Source organism: Aphelocoma coerulescens, chromosome 2, assembly GCF_041296385.1.
Source record: "Aphelocoma coerulescens isolate FSJ_1873_10779 chromosome 2, UR_Acoe_1.0, whole genome shotgun sequence".
NCBI lineage: Eukaryota > Metazoa > Chordata > Aves > Passeriformes > Corvidae > Aphelocoma > Aphelocoma coerulescens.
This window is the reverse complement of record NC_091015.1, coordinates 168,246,307-168,264,030: the sequence shown is the minus strand read 5'-3', so window position 1 is coordinate 168,264,030 and position 17,724 is coordinate 168,246,307. Positions and strand designations below refer to the sequence as shown.

Below are 17,724 nucleotides of genomic sequence, written 5' to 3'. Positions count from 1 at the left end.
TGGGGGTCACGGGGGACATGGGGGACACTGGGGGGGATGTCACTGAGCTGGGAGAGGTGACATTGGGGGGCTCACGGGGGTCACAGGGGTCACAGGGGGGGTCATGGGGGTCACAGGGGACACTGTGGGGGTCACGGGGACCTTGGGGACATGGGGGTCATGGGGGACACTGGGGGGATGTCACTGAGCTGGGAGAGGTGACATTGGGGGGGTCACGGGGGGCTCGGGGACATGGGGGTCACAGGGGACATTGGGGGGGTCATGGGGGTCACAGGGGACACTCTGGGGGTCACGGGGACCTTGGGGTCATGGGGGACATGGGGGGGATGTCACTGTGGGGACCGAGCTGGGAGAGGTGACATTGGGGGGGTCACGGGTGGCTCGGGGTCATGGGGGTCACAGGGGTCACTGGGGGGGTCATGGGGGTCACAGGGGACACTCTGGGGGTCACGGGGGGCTCGGGGTCCTGGGGGTCACAGGGGTCACAGGGGACATTGTGGGGTCATGGGGACCTTGGGGACATGGGGGTCACGGGGGTCTCAGTGGGACATTGTGGGGTCATGGGGGGCACAGGGGTCACGGGGGACACTGGGGGGACGTCACTGTGGGGACCGAGCTGGGAGAGGTGACCCTGGGGGGGTCACGGGGGGCTGGGGGACATGGGGGTCACAGGGGGCACTGGGGGGATGTCACTGAGCTGGGAGAGGTGACCCTGGGGGGGTCACGGGGGGCTGGGGGACATGGGGGTCACGGGGGACATTGGGGGGATGTCACTGAGCTGGGAGAGGTGACCCTGGGGGGGTCACGGGGGGCTGGGGGACATGGGGGACATGGGGGACACTGGAGGGATGTCACTGAGCTGGGAGAGGTGACCCTGGGGGGGTCACGGGGGGCTCGGGGTCCTGGGGGTCACAGGGGACATTGGGGGGGATGTCACTGAGCTGGGAGAGGTGACACTGGGGGGTCATGGGGGTCACAGGGGACACTCTGGGGGTCACGGGGACCTTGGGGTCATGGGGGACACTGGGGGACATTGGGGGGGCGTCACTGTGGGGACCGAGCTGGGAGAGGTGACATTGGGGGGGTCATGGGGGGCTGGGGGACATGGGGGTCACGGGGGTCACGGGTGACACTGAGGGGCTCACAGTGGACACTGGGGGGGTCACGGTGGTCACGGTGGACACTGGGGGGGTCATGGTGGACACTGGGGGGGGTCACAGTGGTCACGGGTGACACTGGGGGGGTCACGGGTGACACTGGGGGGCTCACAGTGGACACTGGGTGGTCACGGGTGACACTGGGGGGGGTCACAGTGGTCACGGGTAACACTGGGGGGTCTCACGGGTGACACTGGGGGGGTCACAGGGGTCACGGGTGACACTGGGGGGCTCACAGTGGACACTGGGGGGCTCACGGTGGTCACGGTGGTCACTGGGGGGGTCACAGTGGTCACGGGTGACACTGCGGGGGTCTCACGGGTGACACTGGGGGGGTCACGGTGGTCACGGGTGACACTGGGGGGTCTCACGGGTGACACTGGGGGGGTCACGGTGGTCACGGGTGACACTGGGGGGTCTCACGGGTGACACTGGGGGGGTCACGGTGGTCACGGGTGACACTGGGGGGGTCACAGTGGTCACGGGTGACCCTGGGGGGGGGGGTCACGGTGGTCATGGTGGTCACGAGTGACCCTGGGGGGGTCACAGTGGTCACGGGTGACCCTGGGGGGGGGGGGGTCACGGTGGGCGCTTGTGGCGGGGCCGCTGCAGGGGAGGACATCAGCGGTGACGCAGGGGGGTGGGTGGGTGGTCTTCACCCCTCCGTAACCCCTCCGTGAGACCCCCCCGTGACCCCCCCAGACGGTGACGGTGCCGGAGGGGGAGGTGCAGCAGCAGAACCCCCCCAAGTTCGACAAGGTCGAGGACATGGCCATGCTGACCTTCCTGCACGAGCCCGCCGTGCTCTTCAACCTCAAGGAGCGCTACGCGGCCTGGATGATCTACGTGAGACCCCCCGACCCCCCCCAAAAAAAACGGGGGGGGGGGGTGGGACCGGCAGGGACCCCGCCCCAAAGCCTGGGAAGGGGGGGGGAGGGAGGGGAGGGCTGGGAGCGGAGGGGGGGGGGGGAGGGGTCGGAGAGGGGGATATGGGGGGGAGGTTGGGGTGTGGGGAGGGGTCTGAGAGGGGTCTGGGGGGGGTTTGGGGTGTGGGGGGGGTCTGAGAGGGGGATATGGGGGGGGTTTGGGGGGGGGTTGGGGTGTGGGGAGGGGTCTGAGAGGGGTCTGGGGTGTGGGGAGGGGTCTGAGGGGGGTCTGGGGGGGGTTTGGGGTGTGGGGAGGGGTCTGAGAGGGGGATATGGGGGGGGTTGGGGTGTGGGGAGGGGTCTGAGAGGGGTCTGGGGGGGGTTTGGGGGGGTTTGGGGTGTGGGGAGGGGTCTTGGGGGGGGTTGGGGTGTGGGGAGGGGTCTGAGAGGGGGATATGGGAGGGGGGGTTTGGGGTGTGGGGAGGGGTCTGGGGGGGGTTTGGGGTGTGGGGAGGGGTCTGAGAGGGGTTTGGGGTGTGGGGAGGGGTCTGAGAGGGGGATATGGGGGGGTCTGAGAGGGGGATATGGGGGGGTTTGGGGTGTGGGGAGGGGTTTGGGGGGGGTTTGGGGTGTGGGGAGGGGTCTGAGAGGGGTTTGGGGGGGTTTGGGGTGTGGGGAGGGGTTTGGGGGAGGTTTGGGGTGTGGGGAGGGGTCTGGGGGGGGTTTGGGGGAGGGTTTGGGGTGTGGGGAGGGGTCTGGGGGGGGTTTGGGGGGGTTTGGGGTGTGGGGAGGGGTCTGAGGGGGGGTTTGGGGTGTGGGGAGGGGTCTGGGGGGGGGTTGGGGGGGTTTGGGATTTGGGGGGGGTCTGAGAGGGGGATATGGGGGGGGTTGGGGTGTGGGGAGGGGTTTGGGGGGGTTTGGGGTGTGGGGAGGGGTCTGAGAGGGGTCTGGGGGGGGTTTGGGGTGTGGGGAGGGGTCTGGGGAGGGTTTGGGGGGGTTTGGAGTGTGGGGAGGGGTCTGGGGAGGGTTTGGGGTGGGGAGGGGTCTGAGGGGGGGTTTGGGATGTGGGGAGGGGTCTGAGAGGGGTTTGGGGTGTGGGGAGGGGTCTGAGAGGGGTCTGAGGGGGGTTTGGGGTGTGAGGAGGGGTCTGAGAGGGGTTTGGGGTGCGGGGAGGGGTTTGGGGGGGGGTCTAAGAGGGGTTTGGGGGGGTTTGGGGTGTGGGGAGGGGTCTGTAGAGGGGTTTGGGGGGGTTTGGGATTTGGGGGGGGTCTGAGAGGGGGATATGGGGGGGGTTTGGGGTGTGGGGAGGGGTCTGAGAGGGGTTTGGGGTGTGGGGAGGGGTCTGGGGAGGGTTTGGGGTGTGGGGAGGGGTCTGAGAGGGGGATATGGGGGGGGTTGGGAGGGGGATATGGGGGGGTTTGGGAGGGGGATATGGGGGGGGTTGGGGTGTGGGGAGGGGTCTGGGGAGGGTTTGGGGTGTGGGGAGGGGTCTGAGAGGGCTCTGGGTCGGACGTGTGAGACTTGGGGGGGTTCTATGGGGTCTATGGGGGGGTGTTGGGATTTGGGGAGGGGTCTGACCCCCCCCTCCCCCCCCTCCCCCCCCCCCGTTTGTCCCCCCCCAGACCTACTCGGGGCTGTTCTGCGTCACCGTGAACCCCTACAAGTGGCTCCCGGTCTACGACCCCCAAGTGGTGGCCGCCTATCGGGGCAAGAAGCGCAACGAGGTCCCGCCCCACATCTTCTCCATCTCGGACAACGCCTACCAGTACATGCTGACAGGTGGGACCCCCAAAAACGGGGCCTGGGCCTCACCTGGGCATCACCTGGGCATCACCTGGGCATCACCTGGGGCTCCCCTGGCCACCACGAGACGTCCGAGACCCCCCGGTGACTCCTCCCAGTTTGGACCCATCTCGACTGGGAGGGTGGAGAAGCCCAACCCTACCCCCAAAGCCCCAAAATCTCGCCCACCTTGGTCTTACCTGGTGCTCACCTGGGAGGGGTGGGGTGACCCAAACCCCCTGAAGACCCCCAAGATCCTCAAACATCTCCCCCATCTTGGTCTACCTGACCCTCAACATCTCCTCATCCTCATCCCACCTGAGCTGCTCCTCACCTGGGGGGGTCAGAGAACCCCAAATTCCACCTGACCCTCAACATCTCCTCATCCTCATCCCACCTGAGCTGCTCCTCACCTGGGGGTCAGAGAACCCCAAATTCCAGACCCTCAACATCTCCCCATCCTCATCCCACCTGAGCTGCTCCTCACCTGGGGGGGGTCAGAGAACCCCAAATTCCACCTGACCCTCAACATCTCCTCATCCTCATCCCACCTGAGCTGCTCCTCACCTGGGGGGCTGGAGAACCCCAAATTCCACCTGATCCTCAACATCTCCTCATCCTCATCCCACCTGAGCTGCTCCTCACCTGGGGGGGGTCAGAGAACCCCAAATTCCACCTGACCCTCAACATCTCCTCATCCTCATCCCACCTGAGCTGCTCCTCACCTGGGGGGCTGGAGAACCCCAAATTCCACCTGACCCTCAACATCTCCTCATCCTCATCCCACCTGAGCTGCTCCTCACCTGGGGGTCAGAGAACCCCAAATTCCACCTGACCCTCAACATCTCCCCATTCTCATCCCACCTGAGCTGCTCCTCACCTGGGGGGGTCAGAGAACCCCAAATTCCACCTGACCCTCAACATCTCCTCATCCCCATCCCACCTGAGCTGCTCCTCACCTGGGGGGGCTGGAGAACCCCAAATTCCAGCCCCTCAACATCTCATCATCATCCCACCTGAGCTGCTCCTCACCTTGGGGGTCGGAGAACCCCAAATTCCACCTGACCCTCAACATCTCCTCATCCTCATCCCACCTGAGCTGCTCCTCACCTGGGGGGCTGGAGAACCCCAAATTCCACCTGACCCTCAACATCTCCTCATCCTCATCCCACCTGAGCTGCTCCTCACCTGGGGGGCTGGAGAACCCCAAATTCCACCTGACCCTCAACATCTCCTCATCCTCATCCCACCTGACCTGATCCTCACCTGGGGGGGTCAGAGAACCCCAAATTCCACCTGATCCTCAACATCTCCCCATCCTCATCCCACCTGAGCTGCTCCTCACCTGGGGGGGGTCAGAGAACCCCAAATTCCACCTGACCCTCAACATCTCCTCATCCTCATCCCACCTGAGCTGCTCCTCACCTGGGGGGGGTCAGAGAACCCCAAATTCCAGCCCCTCAACATCTCCTCATCCCCATCCCACCTGAGCTGCTCCTCACCTGGGGGGCTGGAGAACCCCAAATTCCACCTGACCCTCAACATCTCCCACCTTCATCCCACCTGAGCTGCTCCTCACCTGGGGGGGGTCAGAGAACCCCAAATTCCACCTGACCCTCAACATCTCCCACCTTCATCCCACCTGAGCTGCTCCTCACCTGTGGGGCTGGAGAACCCCAAATTCCAGCCCCTCAACATCTCCTCATCCCACCTGAGCTGCTCCTCACCTGGGGGGCTGGAGAACCCCAAATTCCACCTGACCCTCAACATGTCCCACCTTCATCCCACCTGAGCTGCTCCTCACCTGGGGGGGTCAGAGAACCCCAAATTCCACCTGACCCTCAATATCTCCTCATCCTCATCCCACCTGAGCTGCTCCTCACCTGGGGGGGTCAGAGAACCCCAAATTCCACCTGACCCTCAACATCTCCTCATCCCCATCCCACCTGAGCTGCTCCTCACCTGGGGGGGGGTCGGAGAACCCCAAATTCCACCTGATCCTCAACATCTCCCCATCCTCATCCCACCTGAGCTGCTCCTCACCTGGGGGGGGTCAGAGAACCCCAAATTCCACCTGACCCTCAACATCTCCCCATCCCCATCCCACCTGAGCTGCTCCTCACCTGGGGGGGTCAGAGAACCCCAAATTCCACCTGATCCTCAACATCTCCTCATCCTCATCCCACCTGAGCTGCTCCTCACCTGGGGGGGGTCAGAGAACCCCAAATTCCACCTGACCCTCAACATCTCCCACCTTCATCCCACCTGAGCTGCTCCTCACCTGGGGGGGTCAGAGAACCCCAAATTCCAGCCCCTCAACATCTCCCACCTTCATCCCACCTGAGCTGCTCCTCACCTGGGGGGGTCAGAGAACCCCAAATTCCACCTGATCCTCATCATCTCCCCATCCTCATCCCACCTGAGCTGCTCCTCACCTGGGGGGGGTCAGAGAACCCCAAATTCCACCTGACCCTCAACATCTCCCCATCCCACCTGAGCTGCTCCTCACCTGGGGGGCTGGAGAACCCCAAATTCCACCTGATCCTCAACATCTCCTCATCCTCATCCCACCTGAGCTGCTCCTCACCTGGGGGGGCTGGAGAACCCCAAATTCCACCTGACCCTCAACATCTCCCCATCCTCATCCCACCTGAGCTGCTCCTCACCTGGGGGGGCTGGAGAACCCCAAATTCCAGCCCCTCAACATCTCCCCATCCCACCTGAGCTGATCCTCACCTGGGGGGGTCAGAGAACCCCAAATTCCACCTGACCCTCAACATCTCCCCATTCTCATCCCACCTGAGCTGCTCCTCACCTGGGGGGTCAGAGAACCCCAAATTCCACCTGACCCTCAAATCTCCCCATCCCACCTGACCTACCCCTCACCTGGCTGCGGCTGAAGACCCCCAAGACCCCCTCCTCACCCCCTGACCCCTCTCTCCCCCCACAGACCGCGAGAACCAGTCCATCCTCATCACGTGAGTCCCCACCCCTGGCACTACCCCCCCCCAAGACGTGGGGTGAGACCGGGACCCCCCAGGTGACCCCCACGACCCCCCCGGTGACGCCGTTGCCCCCCACCAGCGGCGAATCGGGGGCCGGGAAAACGGTGAACACCAAACGCGTCATCCAATACTTCGCCAGCATCGCCGCCATCGGCGACCGCAAGAAGGAGGCGGCCAACAGCAGCAAGGTAAGGGGGGGAGTCCCTGGGCACGCCCCCCCCCCGGCGTGGGGACCCCCTCCCCACACCCCGTGTCCCCACCCGCGGTGTCGCCCCCTCCCCGCGCCCCAGGGCACCCTGGAGGATCAAATCATCCAGGCCAACCCCGCGCTCGAGGCCTTCGGCAACGCCAAGACCGTGCGCAACGACAACTCCTCCCGATTCGTGAGTGGGGCAGGGCCCCGGGGGGCGGGAGGCCGTGGGGCGCTGGGGGGCAGGAGCTGTGGGGTGGGGCGGGTGTCTGTGAGATGCACCTGTGGGGTGGGGTTTGTGTCTGTGGGGCACAGCGGTGGGGTGGGGGTCTCCAGGTGGGTTCTATGGGGTGGAGGTTGGGGTCTGTGGGTGGGTTCTATGGGGTGGAGGTTGGAGGTTGGGGTCTGTGGGGTGGGGCTTGTGTCTGTGGGGCACAGCGGTGGGGTGGGGGTCTCCAGGTCAGTTCTGTGGGGTGGACGTTGGACGTTGGGGTCTGTGGGGTGGGGCACAGCGGTGGGGTGGGGGTCTCCAGGTGGGTTCTGTGGGGTGGACGTTGGAGGTTGGGGTCTGTGGGGTGGGGTCTGTGTCTGTGGGGCACAGAGGTGGGGTGGGGTTCTGTGGGTGGGTTCTATGGGGTGGAGGTTGGGGTCTGTGGGGTGGGGTGAGGGTCTCCAGGTGGGTTCTATGGGGTGGAGGTTGGAGGTTGTGGTCTGTGGGGTGGGGCACAGCGGTGGGGCTTGTGTCTGTGGGTGGGTTCTGTGGGGTGGGGCCCATGTCTGTGGGGCACAGCGGTGGGGTGGGGGTCTCCAGGTCAGTTCTGTGGGGTGGACATTGGACGTTGGGGTCTGTGGGGTGGGGCACAGCAGTGGGGTGGGGGTCTGTGGGTGGGTTCTATGGGGTGGAGGTTGGAGGTTGGGGTCTGTGGGGTGGGGCACAGCGGTGGGGTTGGGGTCTCCAGGTGGGTTCTGTGGGGTGGACGTTGGAGGTTGGGGTCTGTGTCTGTGGGGCACAGCGGTGGGGTGGGGGTCTCCAGGTGGGTTCTGTGGGGTGGAGGTTGGAGGTTGGGGTCTGTGGGGTGGGGCCCATGTCTGTGGGGCACAGCGGTGGGGTGGGGGTCTGTGGGTGCGTTCTGTGGGGTGGAGGTTGGAGGTTGGGGTCTGTGGGGTGGGGCACAGCAGTGGGGTTGGGGTCTGTGGGTGAGTTCTGTGGGGGTGGGGCTTGTGTCTGTGGGGCAGAGCGGTGGGGTTGGGGTCTCCAGGTCGGTTCTGTGGGGTGGACGTTGGAGGTTGGGGTCTGTGGGGTGGGGTCTGTGTCTGTGGGGCAGAGCGGTGGGGTGGGGGTCTCCAGGTGGGTTCTATGGGGTGGACGTTGGAGGTTGGGGTCTGTGTCTGTGGGGCACAGCGGTGGGGTGGGGTCTCCAGGTGGGTTCTATGGGGTGGAGGTTGGAGGTTGGGGTCTGTGGGGTGGGGGTCTCCAGGTGTGTTCTGTGGGGAGGAGACTGTAGGTTGGGATCTATGGGGCAGGGTCCGTTGGGATCTGTGGGGCGTGGCCAATGGGGCGTGGCCGATGGGGCGTGGCCGATGGGGCGGGGCCAATGGGGTGGGGCCAATGGGGCGTGGCCAATGGGGCGGGGCCGATGGGGCGGGGCCGATGGGGCGGGGCCTGACGCTCCCAGCGGTGCAGGGGACGGGGTCTGGGGGACGGGACCTATGGGGAAGGGTCTGTGGGGTGGGGTCTCTAGGGGGGCCTCTGTGGGGCCGGCCCTTTTTATGGGGCCTATGGGGTGGGGCCTCCTGCCCCCCACAACCCCCCCCCCCCCACCCGCCGCCCTTGCAGGGGAAATTCATCCGGATCCACTTTGGGGCCACCGGGAAGTTGGCGTCGGCCGACATCGAGACCTGTGAGTGGCCACGGGGCGGTGGGAGCGGGGGTTGGCCACCCGCGAGTCCACGCGTGCAGAGATCTCCTTGTCCCTCTGTCTGTCTCCTCGTGTCTCCGTCCATCCGTCCGTCCATCCATCCATGGATCCATCCATCCATCCATCCATCCATCCATCCATCCATCCATCATCCATCCATCCATCATCCATGGATCCATCCATCCATCCATCATCCATCCATCCATCATCCATGGATCCATCCATCCATCCATCCATCCATCATCCATCATCCATCCATCATCCATCATCCATCATCCATCCATCATCCATGGATCCATCCATCCCTCCATCCATCCATCCATCCATCCATCATCCATCCATGGATCCATCCATCCATCATCCATGGATCCATCCATCATCCATCCATCATCCATCCATCATCCATCCATCATCCATCCATCCATCCATCATCCATCCATCCATGGATCCATGGATCCATCCATCCATCATCCCTCCATCATCCATCATCCATCCATCATCCATGGATCCATCCATCATCCCTCCATCCATCCATGGATCCATCCATCCATCATCCATGGATCCATCCATCCATCCATCCATCCATCCATGGATCCATGGATCCATCATCCATCATCCATCCATCATCCATGGATCCATCCATCATCCATCCATCATCCATCCATCCATCATCCATCCATCATCCATCCATCATCCATCCATCCATCATCCATCCATCCATCATCCATGGGTCCATCCATCATCCATGGGTCCATCCATCATCCAGCCATCATCCATCCATCCATCCATCCATCCATCCCTGCATCCCTCCATCCATCCCTCCGTCTGTCCCTCCATCCATCCATTGCTCCATCCATGGATCCATCCATCCATGGATCCATCCATCCATCCATCATCCATCCATCCGTCTATGGATCCATCCATCCATTGCTCCATCCATGGATCCATGGATCCACCCCTCCATCCATCCATGGATCCATCCATCCATCCCTCCATCCACAGATCGATCCATCCATGGATCGACCCCTCCATCCATCGATCCATCCCTCCACCCCTCCATGGATCCACCCCTCCATCCCTCGTTGGATCCATCCATCGATCCCTCCATCCACAGATCCATCGATCCCTCCATCCCTCCCCGTGTCCATCTGTCTTCCTGGTGGATGGATCCACGAGTTGTCCATCCCTCCATCCATCTCCTCACCCCTCCGTCTGTCCCTCCGTTTGTCCATCCTTCCGTCCCTCTCCGTGGTTGATAGATCCATGAGTGGTGTCCCGTCCTGTTGTCCGTCCCTCCCTCTCCTTGTCCCACCGTCCAGCTGAGCCTCCGTCTCCTCATCTTTTCACCCCCTCACGTCTCCATCCTGCTCATCATTTATCCATCCATCCCTTCATCCACCCACGTGTCCATCCCTCCACCCTTCTCTCCGTGTCTCCATCCCTCTCCTCATCCCACCTTCTCCCCATCCACCCCCCTCCAGACCTCCTGGAGAAGTCCCGCGTCATCTTCCAGCTCAAGGCGGAACGGAACTACCACATCTTCTACCAGATCCTCTCCAACAAGAAGCCGGAGCTCCTGGGTGAGCCGGGCCACCACCGTGGCCTCGGGGCTTCTCCTTCCCCCCTGCTCCCGAAATTTGGGGTGGTTTGGGGAGACTGGGAATGCTCAGCGGTGTCTCCATCCTGCACCAGAGATGCTGCTGGTCACCTCCAACCCCTACGACTACGGTTACGTGTCCCAGGGCGAGGTGACCGTGGCCTCCATCGATGACTCCGAGGAGCTGTTGGCCACCGATGTGAGTGGGGAAGGGTGGAGGGAGGGATGGGTCCATGGATGGATGGGTGGATGGATGGATGGATGGATGGATGGATCAATGAGTCCATGGATGGATGGATAGATGTGTCCTTGGATGGATTTTTCCATGGATCAATGAGTCCTTGGATGGATGGATGAATGGATGGATGGATGGATGGATGGATGGATGGATGGATGGATGGATGGATGGATGGATAGATGTGTCCTTGGATGGATGGCTGGATTTTTCCATGGATCAATGAGTCCTTGGATGGATGGATGGATGTGTCCTTGGATGGATGGATGGATGGATGGATGAATGAGTCCATGGATGGATGGATGGATGTGTCCTCGGATGGATGGATGTATGTTTCCATGGATCAATGAGTCCATGGATGGATGGATGGATGGATGGATCAATGAATCTATGGATGGATGGATGGATGGATGGATGGATGGATGGATGGATGTGTCCTTGGATGGATGGATGGATCAATGAGTCCATGGACGGATGGATGGATGGATAGATGTGTCCTCGGATGGATGGATTTTTCCATGGATCAATGAGTCCATGGATGGATGGATGGATGTGTCCTTGGATGGATGGATGGATGGATGGATGGATGGATGGATGGATGGATGGATGGATGGATGTTTCCATGGATCGATGAGTCCATGGATGGATGGATGGATGTGTCCTTGGATGGATGGATGGATGTTTCCATGGATCAATGAGTCGATGGATGGATGGATGGATGGATGGATGGATGGATGGATGGCTAGATGTGTCCTCAGATGGATGGATGGATGGATTTTTCCATGGATCAATGAGTCCATGGATGGATGGATGGATGGATGGATTTTTCCATGGATCAATGAGTCCATGGATGGATGGATGGATGGATGGATTTTTCCATGGATCAATGAGTCCATGGATGGATGGATGGATGGATGGATGGATGGATGAGTCCATGGATGGATGGATGGATGTGTCCTTGGATGGATGAATGGATCAATGAGTCCATGGATGGATGGATGGATGGATGGATGGATGGATGAGTCCTTGGATGGATGGATGGATCAATGAGTCCATGGATGGATGGATGGATGGATAGATGTGTCCTCAGATGAATGGATGGATTTTTCCATGGATCAATGAGTCCTTGGATGGATGGATGGATGGATGGATGGATGGATGGATGGATGGCTAGATGTGTCCTTGGATGGATGGATGGATCTGTGGATATAAAGGTCCTCAAATGGATGGATGAGTCCACGGATGGATGGATGAAGTCCTCAAAGGGATTGATGGAGGAATCCATGGATTGGTGAATCCTCACAAGGATGGATGGATGGATGGATGGATGGATGGATGGATGGATGAGTCCATGACTGGATGGATGAAATTCTCAAATGGATGGATGGATGGATGAGTCCATGGATGGATAAGTCCTCAGAAGAATGGATGGATCTATGGATGGATGAGCCCATGGATGGTTGGATGGATCCGGGATAAATGAGTCCTGAGCTGGACAAATGAGCCCACGGATGAATGAATGAGTCCATGGACAAGTCCTTCAAGTGGCCAAGTCCTTCAAGGGGACAAGCCCATGGCTGGATGTGTCCCCATTGGCCAGCTGGGCCAATGAGTGGCAAGGGTGGTGGGAGGGACCCACAGGTGGTGACCACCACAGGTGGTGACCAGCAGAGGCCATGTCCTCACCTGGTCCCTCCCCCCACCCCCTCCACCCCTCCCAGAGCGCCTTTGATGTCCTGGGCTTCACGGCCGAGGAGAAGGCCGGCGTCTACAAGCTGACGGGCGCCATCATGCACTTCGGCAACATGAAGTTCAAGCAGAAGCAGCGGGAGGAGCAGGCGGAGCCGGACGGCACCGAAGGCGGGTCGGGGCAAGGGGGTGACAGGTCAGGGAGGGGTCACCAGGTGAGGTGGCACCTGACCACGCCTCTCCCGCTCCACAGATGCCGACAAGTCCGCGTACCTGATGGGGCTGAACTCGGCCGATCTGCTCAAGGGCTTGTGTCACCCGCGCGTCAAGGTGGGCAACGAGTACGTCACCAAGGGGCAGAGCGTCCAGCAGGTCTACTACTCCATCGGCGCCTTGGCCAAGGCCGTCTACGAGAAGATGTTCAACTGGATGGTGGTGAGGATCAACAACTCGCTGGACACCAAGCAGCCGCGGCAGTACTTCATCGGCGTCTTGGACATCGCCGGCTTCGAGATCTTCGACGTGAGGCTCGAGGCGGGGCAGTGGCGTTGGGCCTTGAAGGGGTGGCATGGAGCCAGCTGGGTGTTGAGGGGGTCTCCTGCAGCTTCACGCTGACCTTGGGAGGAAATTTGGGTCTTCGTGTTGATGTCATTGAGCGTTGAGTTGACCTCATTGATCCCATTGGGCATTGGCTCCTTTGGGTGTTGAGTTGACCCTCTTGACCCCACTCGGGTGTTGTTTGGAACCCTTTGGATCTCAGGTTGACCCCGTTGATCTCATTTCACATTCTGTTGACCCTACTGGGTGTTGAGTTGTCCTCTTGACGCCCATTGGGCATCACCTTGACCCTGTTGGGTGTTGAGTTGACCCCACTGATCCCGTTCGACATCGTCTTCACCCCATTGGATGTCAGATTGACCTTGTCCATCCCATTGGGCATCACTGTGACCCCACTGGGTGTTCTGTTGACCCTATTGAGCCTTGAATTGGCCCCATTGGGTGTTGAGTTGTCACCATTGACTCAGTTGGCCCCATTGGGTGTTGAGTTGGCCCCATTGACTCAGTTGGCCCCGTTGGAAGTTGAGTTGACCCTGTCAGGTGTTGCGTTGACCCCATTGACTCAGTTGGCCCCGTTGGAGGTTGAGTTGACCCCGTTGGAGGTTGAGTTGACACCATTGACTCAGTTGGCCCCGTTGGAGGTTGAGTTGTCACCATTGACTCAGTTGGCCCCATTGGGTGTTGAGTTGACACCATTGACTCAGTTGACCCCGTTGGAGGTTGAGTTGACACCATTGACTCAGTTGGCCCCGTTGGAGGTTGAGTTGACACCATTGACTCAGTTGACCCCGTTGGAGGTTGAGTTGTCACCATTGACTCAGTTGGCCCTGTTGGGTGTTGAGTTGACCCCGTTGGAGGTTGAGTTGTCACCATTGACTCAGTTGGCCCCGTTGGAGGTTGAGTTGACCCCATTGACTCAGTTGGCCCTGTTGGAGGTTGAGTTGACCCCATTGACTCAGTTGGCCCCGTTGGAGGTTGAGTTGACCCCATTGACTCAGTTGGCCCCGTTGGAGGTTGAGTTGACCCCATTGACTCAGTTGGCCCCGTTGGGGGTTGAGTTGTCACCATTGACTCAGTTGACCCTGTCAGGTGTTGAGTTGACCCCATTGACTCAGTTGACCCCATTCGAGGTTGAGTTGTCACCATTGACTCAGTTGACCCCATTGGGTGTTGAGTTGACCCCATTGACTCAGTTGGCCCCGTTGGAGGTTGAGTTGACCCCGTTGGAGGTTAAGTTGACCCCATTGACTCAGTTGGCCCCGTTGGGGGTTGAGTTGACCCCATTGACTCAGTTGGCCCCGTTGGAGGTTGAGTTGTCACCATTGACTCAGTTGGCCCCGTTGGAGGTTGAGTTGACCCCGTTGGAGGTTGAGTTGACCCCATTGACTCAGTTGGCTCCGTTGGAGGTTGAGTTGACCCCGTTGGAGGTTGAGTTGTCACCATTGACTCAGTTGGCCCCGTTGGGTGTTGAGTTGACACCATTGACTCAGTTGGCCCCGTTGGAGGTTGAGTTGTCACCATTGACTCAGTTGACCCCATTGGGTGTTGAGTTGACCCCATTGACTCAGTTGGCCCCGTTGGGGGTTGAGTTGACCCCGTTGGAGGTTGAGTTGTCACCATTGACTCAGTTGGCCCCGTTGGGTGTTGAGTTGACCCCATTGACTCAGTTGGCCCCGTTGGAGGTTGAGTTGTCACCATTGACTCAGTTGGCCCCGTTGGAGGTTGAGTTGACCCCGTTGGGTGTTGAGTTGACCCCATTGACTCAGCTGGCCCCGTTGGAGGTTGAGTTGTGACCATTGACTCAGTTGGCCCCGTTGGGTGTTGAGTTGACACCATTGACTCAGTTGACCCCGTTGGAGGTTGAGTTGACACCATTGACTCAGTTGGCCCCGTTGGGTGTTGAGTTGACACCATTGACTCAGTTGACCCTGTTGGAGGTTGAGTTGTCACCATTGACTCAGTTGGCCCCATTGGGTGTTGAGTTGACACCATTGACTCAGTTGACCCCATTCGAGGTTGAGTTGTCACCATTGACTCAGTTGGCCCTGTTGGGTGTTGAGTTGACACCGTTGGAGGTTGAGTTGACCCCATTGACTCAGTTGGCCCCGTTGGGGGTTGAGTTGTCACCATTGACTCAGTTGACCCCATTGGGTGTTGAGTTGACACCATTGACTCAGTTGACCCCATTCGAGGTTGAGTTGTCACCATTGACTCAGTTGGCCCCGTTGGAGGTTGAGTTGACACCATTGACTCAGTTGGCCCCGTTGGGTGTTGCGTTGACCCCATTGACTCAGTTGGCCCCGTTGGAGGTTGAGTTGACACCATTGACTCAGTTGGCCCCGTTGGGTGTTGAGTTGGCCCCATTGACTCAGTTGGCCCCGTTGGAAGTTGAGTTGACCCCGTTGGGTGTTGCGTTGACCCCATTGACTCAGTTGGCCCCGTTGGAGGTTGAGTTGACCCCGTTGGAGGTTGAGTTGTCACCATTGACTCAGTTGGCTCCGTTGGAGGTTGAGTTGACCCCGTTGGAGGTTGAGTTGTCACCATTGACTCAGTTGGCCCCGTTGGAGGTTGAGTTGTCACCATTGACTCAGTTGACCCCATTGGGTGTTGAGTTGACCCCATTGACTCAGTTGGCTCCGTTGGAGGTTGAGTTGACCCCGTTGGAGGTTGAGTTGTCACCATTGACTCAGTTGACCCCATTGGAGGTTGAGTTGTCACCATTGACTCAGTTGGCCCCGTTGGAGGTTGAGTTGACCCCACGGACTCAGTTGGCCCCGTTGGAGGTTGAGTTGACCCCGTTGGAGGTTAAGTTGTCACCATTGACTCAGTTGGCCCCGTTGGAGGTTGAGTTGACCCCATGGACTCAGTTGGCCCCGTTGGAGGTTGAGTTGACCCCATGGACTCAGTTGGCCCCGTTGGAGGTTGAGTTGACCCCATGGACTCAGTTGGCCCTGTTGGAGGTTGAGTTGTCACCATTGACTCAGTTGACCCCGTTGGAGGTTGAGTTGACCCCACGGACTCCATCACCCGCCCCTCCCTCTCCTCCCCCAGTTCAACAGCTTTGAGCAGCTCTGCATCAACTTCACCAACGAGAAGCTGCAGCAGTTCTTCAACCACCACATGTTCGTGCTGGAGCAGGAGGAGTACAAGAAGGAGGGCATCGAGTGGGAGTTCATCGACTTCGGCATGGACCTGCAGGCCTGCATCGACCTCATTGAGAAGGTACCGCCTCCCCCAGGCCCTCAGGGCGCTGAAGGAGGAAGGTCCCTCCAGTTGGAGCCCCTCAGGCGCCCCACGAGCAGCTTTTGGGTTGTCCATGGTGTCCTCCCCGGCCGACGGGATCTCCTCGTCCACAGCCCATGGGCATCATGTCCATCCTGGAGGAGGAGTGCATGTTCCCCAAGGCCTCGGACATGACCTTCAAGTCCAAACTCTACGACAACCACCTGGGCAAGTCGGCCAACTTCGGGAAGCCACGGAACGTCAAGGGCAAGTCCGAGGCCCACTTCTCGCTCATCCACTACGCCGGCACCGTGGACTACAACATCCTGGGCTGGCTGGAGAAGAACAAGGACCCCCTCAACGAGACGGTGGTGGGGCTCTACCAGAAATCCGCCCTCAAGCTCTTGGCCCACCTCTTCTCCAACTACGCCGGGGCAGACTCTGGTGTGTGACGGAGGGATGAAGAAGACGGCTGCCCACAGCAGTTGTCCTCGTTCCCACCTCATCCCACCCCTCTCCTCCCCAGGCGGTGACAGCGGGAAGGGGAAAGGAGCCAAGAAGAAAGGTTCCTCCTTCCAGACCGTCTCAGCCCTTCACCGGGTGAGGGACGTGCGCCGGGCCCGCCGTGGGGCAGGGGGAGAACGACCCCTGCTGTAGAGGGCGGTCCCACCACCCCCCCAGCCCCTCCCCTGCTCCCCCGTTGGTCACCCTCCTCTCTCCCACCCAGGAGAACCTCAACAAGCTGATGGCCAACCTCAAGACCACCCACCCCCACTTCGTCCGCTGCCTGGTCCCGAACGAGCGGAAGGAGCCGGGTGAGCTGAGGGTGGGGATGGGGGGGTTGGGGGGGGTGGGTGTGGCTCGTGGTTGACCCCTCACCTGTATCCCCCCACCAGGTGTGATGGACAACGCCCTGGTGATGCACCAGCTGCGCTGCAACGGGGTCCTGGAGGGAATCCGCATCTGCCGCAAGGGCTTCCCCAACCGCATCCTCTACGGGGACTTCCGCCAGCGGTGGGGACGCGGAGGGGGTTTGGGGAGGTGGGGACAACCCCACCGGCGCTGGTCTCGGGGGGTCACGTCCTCTCTGGCCCCCAGGTACCGCATCCTGAACCCCGCGGCCATCCCCGAGGGACAGTTCATCGACAGCCGCAAGGGCGCCGAGAAGCTCCTGGGCTCCATCGACATCGACCACAACCAGTACAAGTTTGGGCACACCAAGGTGAGGTCATGTGGTCCCCGTTCCCTGTGGTGCCACCATCCTTCAGGCGTTGAGGACCTCATGGTCCCACCACTCACGTGTCCATCTGTCCCTCCCTATGTCCATCTGTTCCTCCCGGCCCCCCCACCCCATCTTTCCACCCACCCGCCGCAACCAGTTTGATCCCAGTGGGTGAGATCTCGTGGTCCCTGCTCCCTGTGGTCCCACCACCCAGGTCTTACGTGAACCCCATGATCCCCGTGTCCATCTGTCCATCCCCATGTCCATCTGCCCCCCCCCACT

The 17,724-nt window shown here is 60.7% G+C and overlaps 1 protein-coding gene across 2 annotated transcripts in view; it reads left to right on the top strand.

Moving 5' to 3' along the window:
• The window catches only part of LOC138105534 (myosin-6-like), a 45,094-nt gene that overhangs the window by 6,569 nt on the left and 20,801 nt on the right, over positions 1 to 17,724 (top strand). The window contains exons 4-19 of one of the 2 annotated variants that reach the window (XM_069005629.1): positions 1,860 to 2,003; positions 3,646 to 3,802; positions 6,756 to 6,783; positions 6,890 to 6,998; positions 7,101 to 7,193; positions 8,838 to 8,901; positions 10,401 to 10,499; positions 10,612 to 10,715; positions 12,473 to 12,611; positions 12,694 to 12,962; positions 16,050 to 16,220; positions 16,355 to 16,664; positions 16,747 to 16,820; positions 16,948 to 17,035; positions 17,117 to 17,234; positions 17,319 to 17,442. In XM_069005629.1, coding sequence (XP_068861730.1) covers positions 1,860 to 2,003; positions 3,646 to 3,802; positions 6,756 to 6,783; positions 6,890 to 6,998; positions 7,101 to 7,193; positions 8,838 to 8,901; positions 10,401 to 10,499; positions 10,612 to 10,715; positions 12,473 to 12,611; positions 12,694 to 12,962; positions 16,050 to 16,220; positions 16,355 to 16,664; positions 16,747 to 16,820; positions 16,948 to 17,035; positions 17,117 to 17,234; positions 17,319 to 17,442 — 2,091 coding nt within the window. Of the gene's footprint in view, positions 1 to 1,859; positions 2,004 to 3,645; positions 3,803 to 6,755; positions 6,784 to 6,889; positions 7,194 to 8,837; positions 8,902 to 10,400; positions 10,500 to 10,611; positions 10,716 to 12,472; positions 12,612 to 12,693; positions 12,963 to 16,049; positions 16,221 to 16,354; positions 16,665 to 16,746; positions 16,821 to 16,947; positions 17,036 to 17,116; positions 17,235 to 17,318; positions 17,443 to 17,724 lie in introns of both variants that reach the window. The other variant, XM_069005628.1, reaches the window with a different exon arrangement.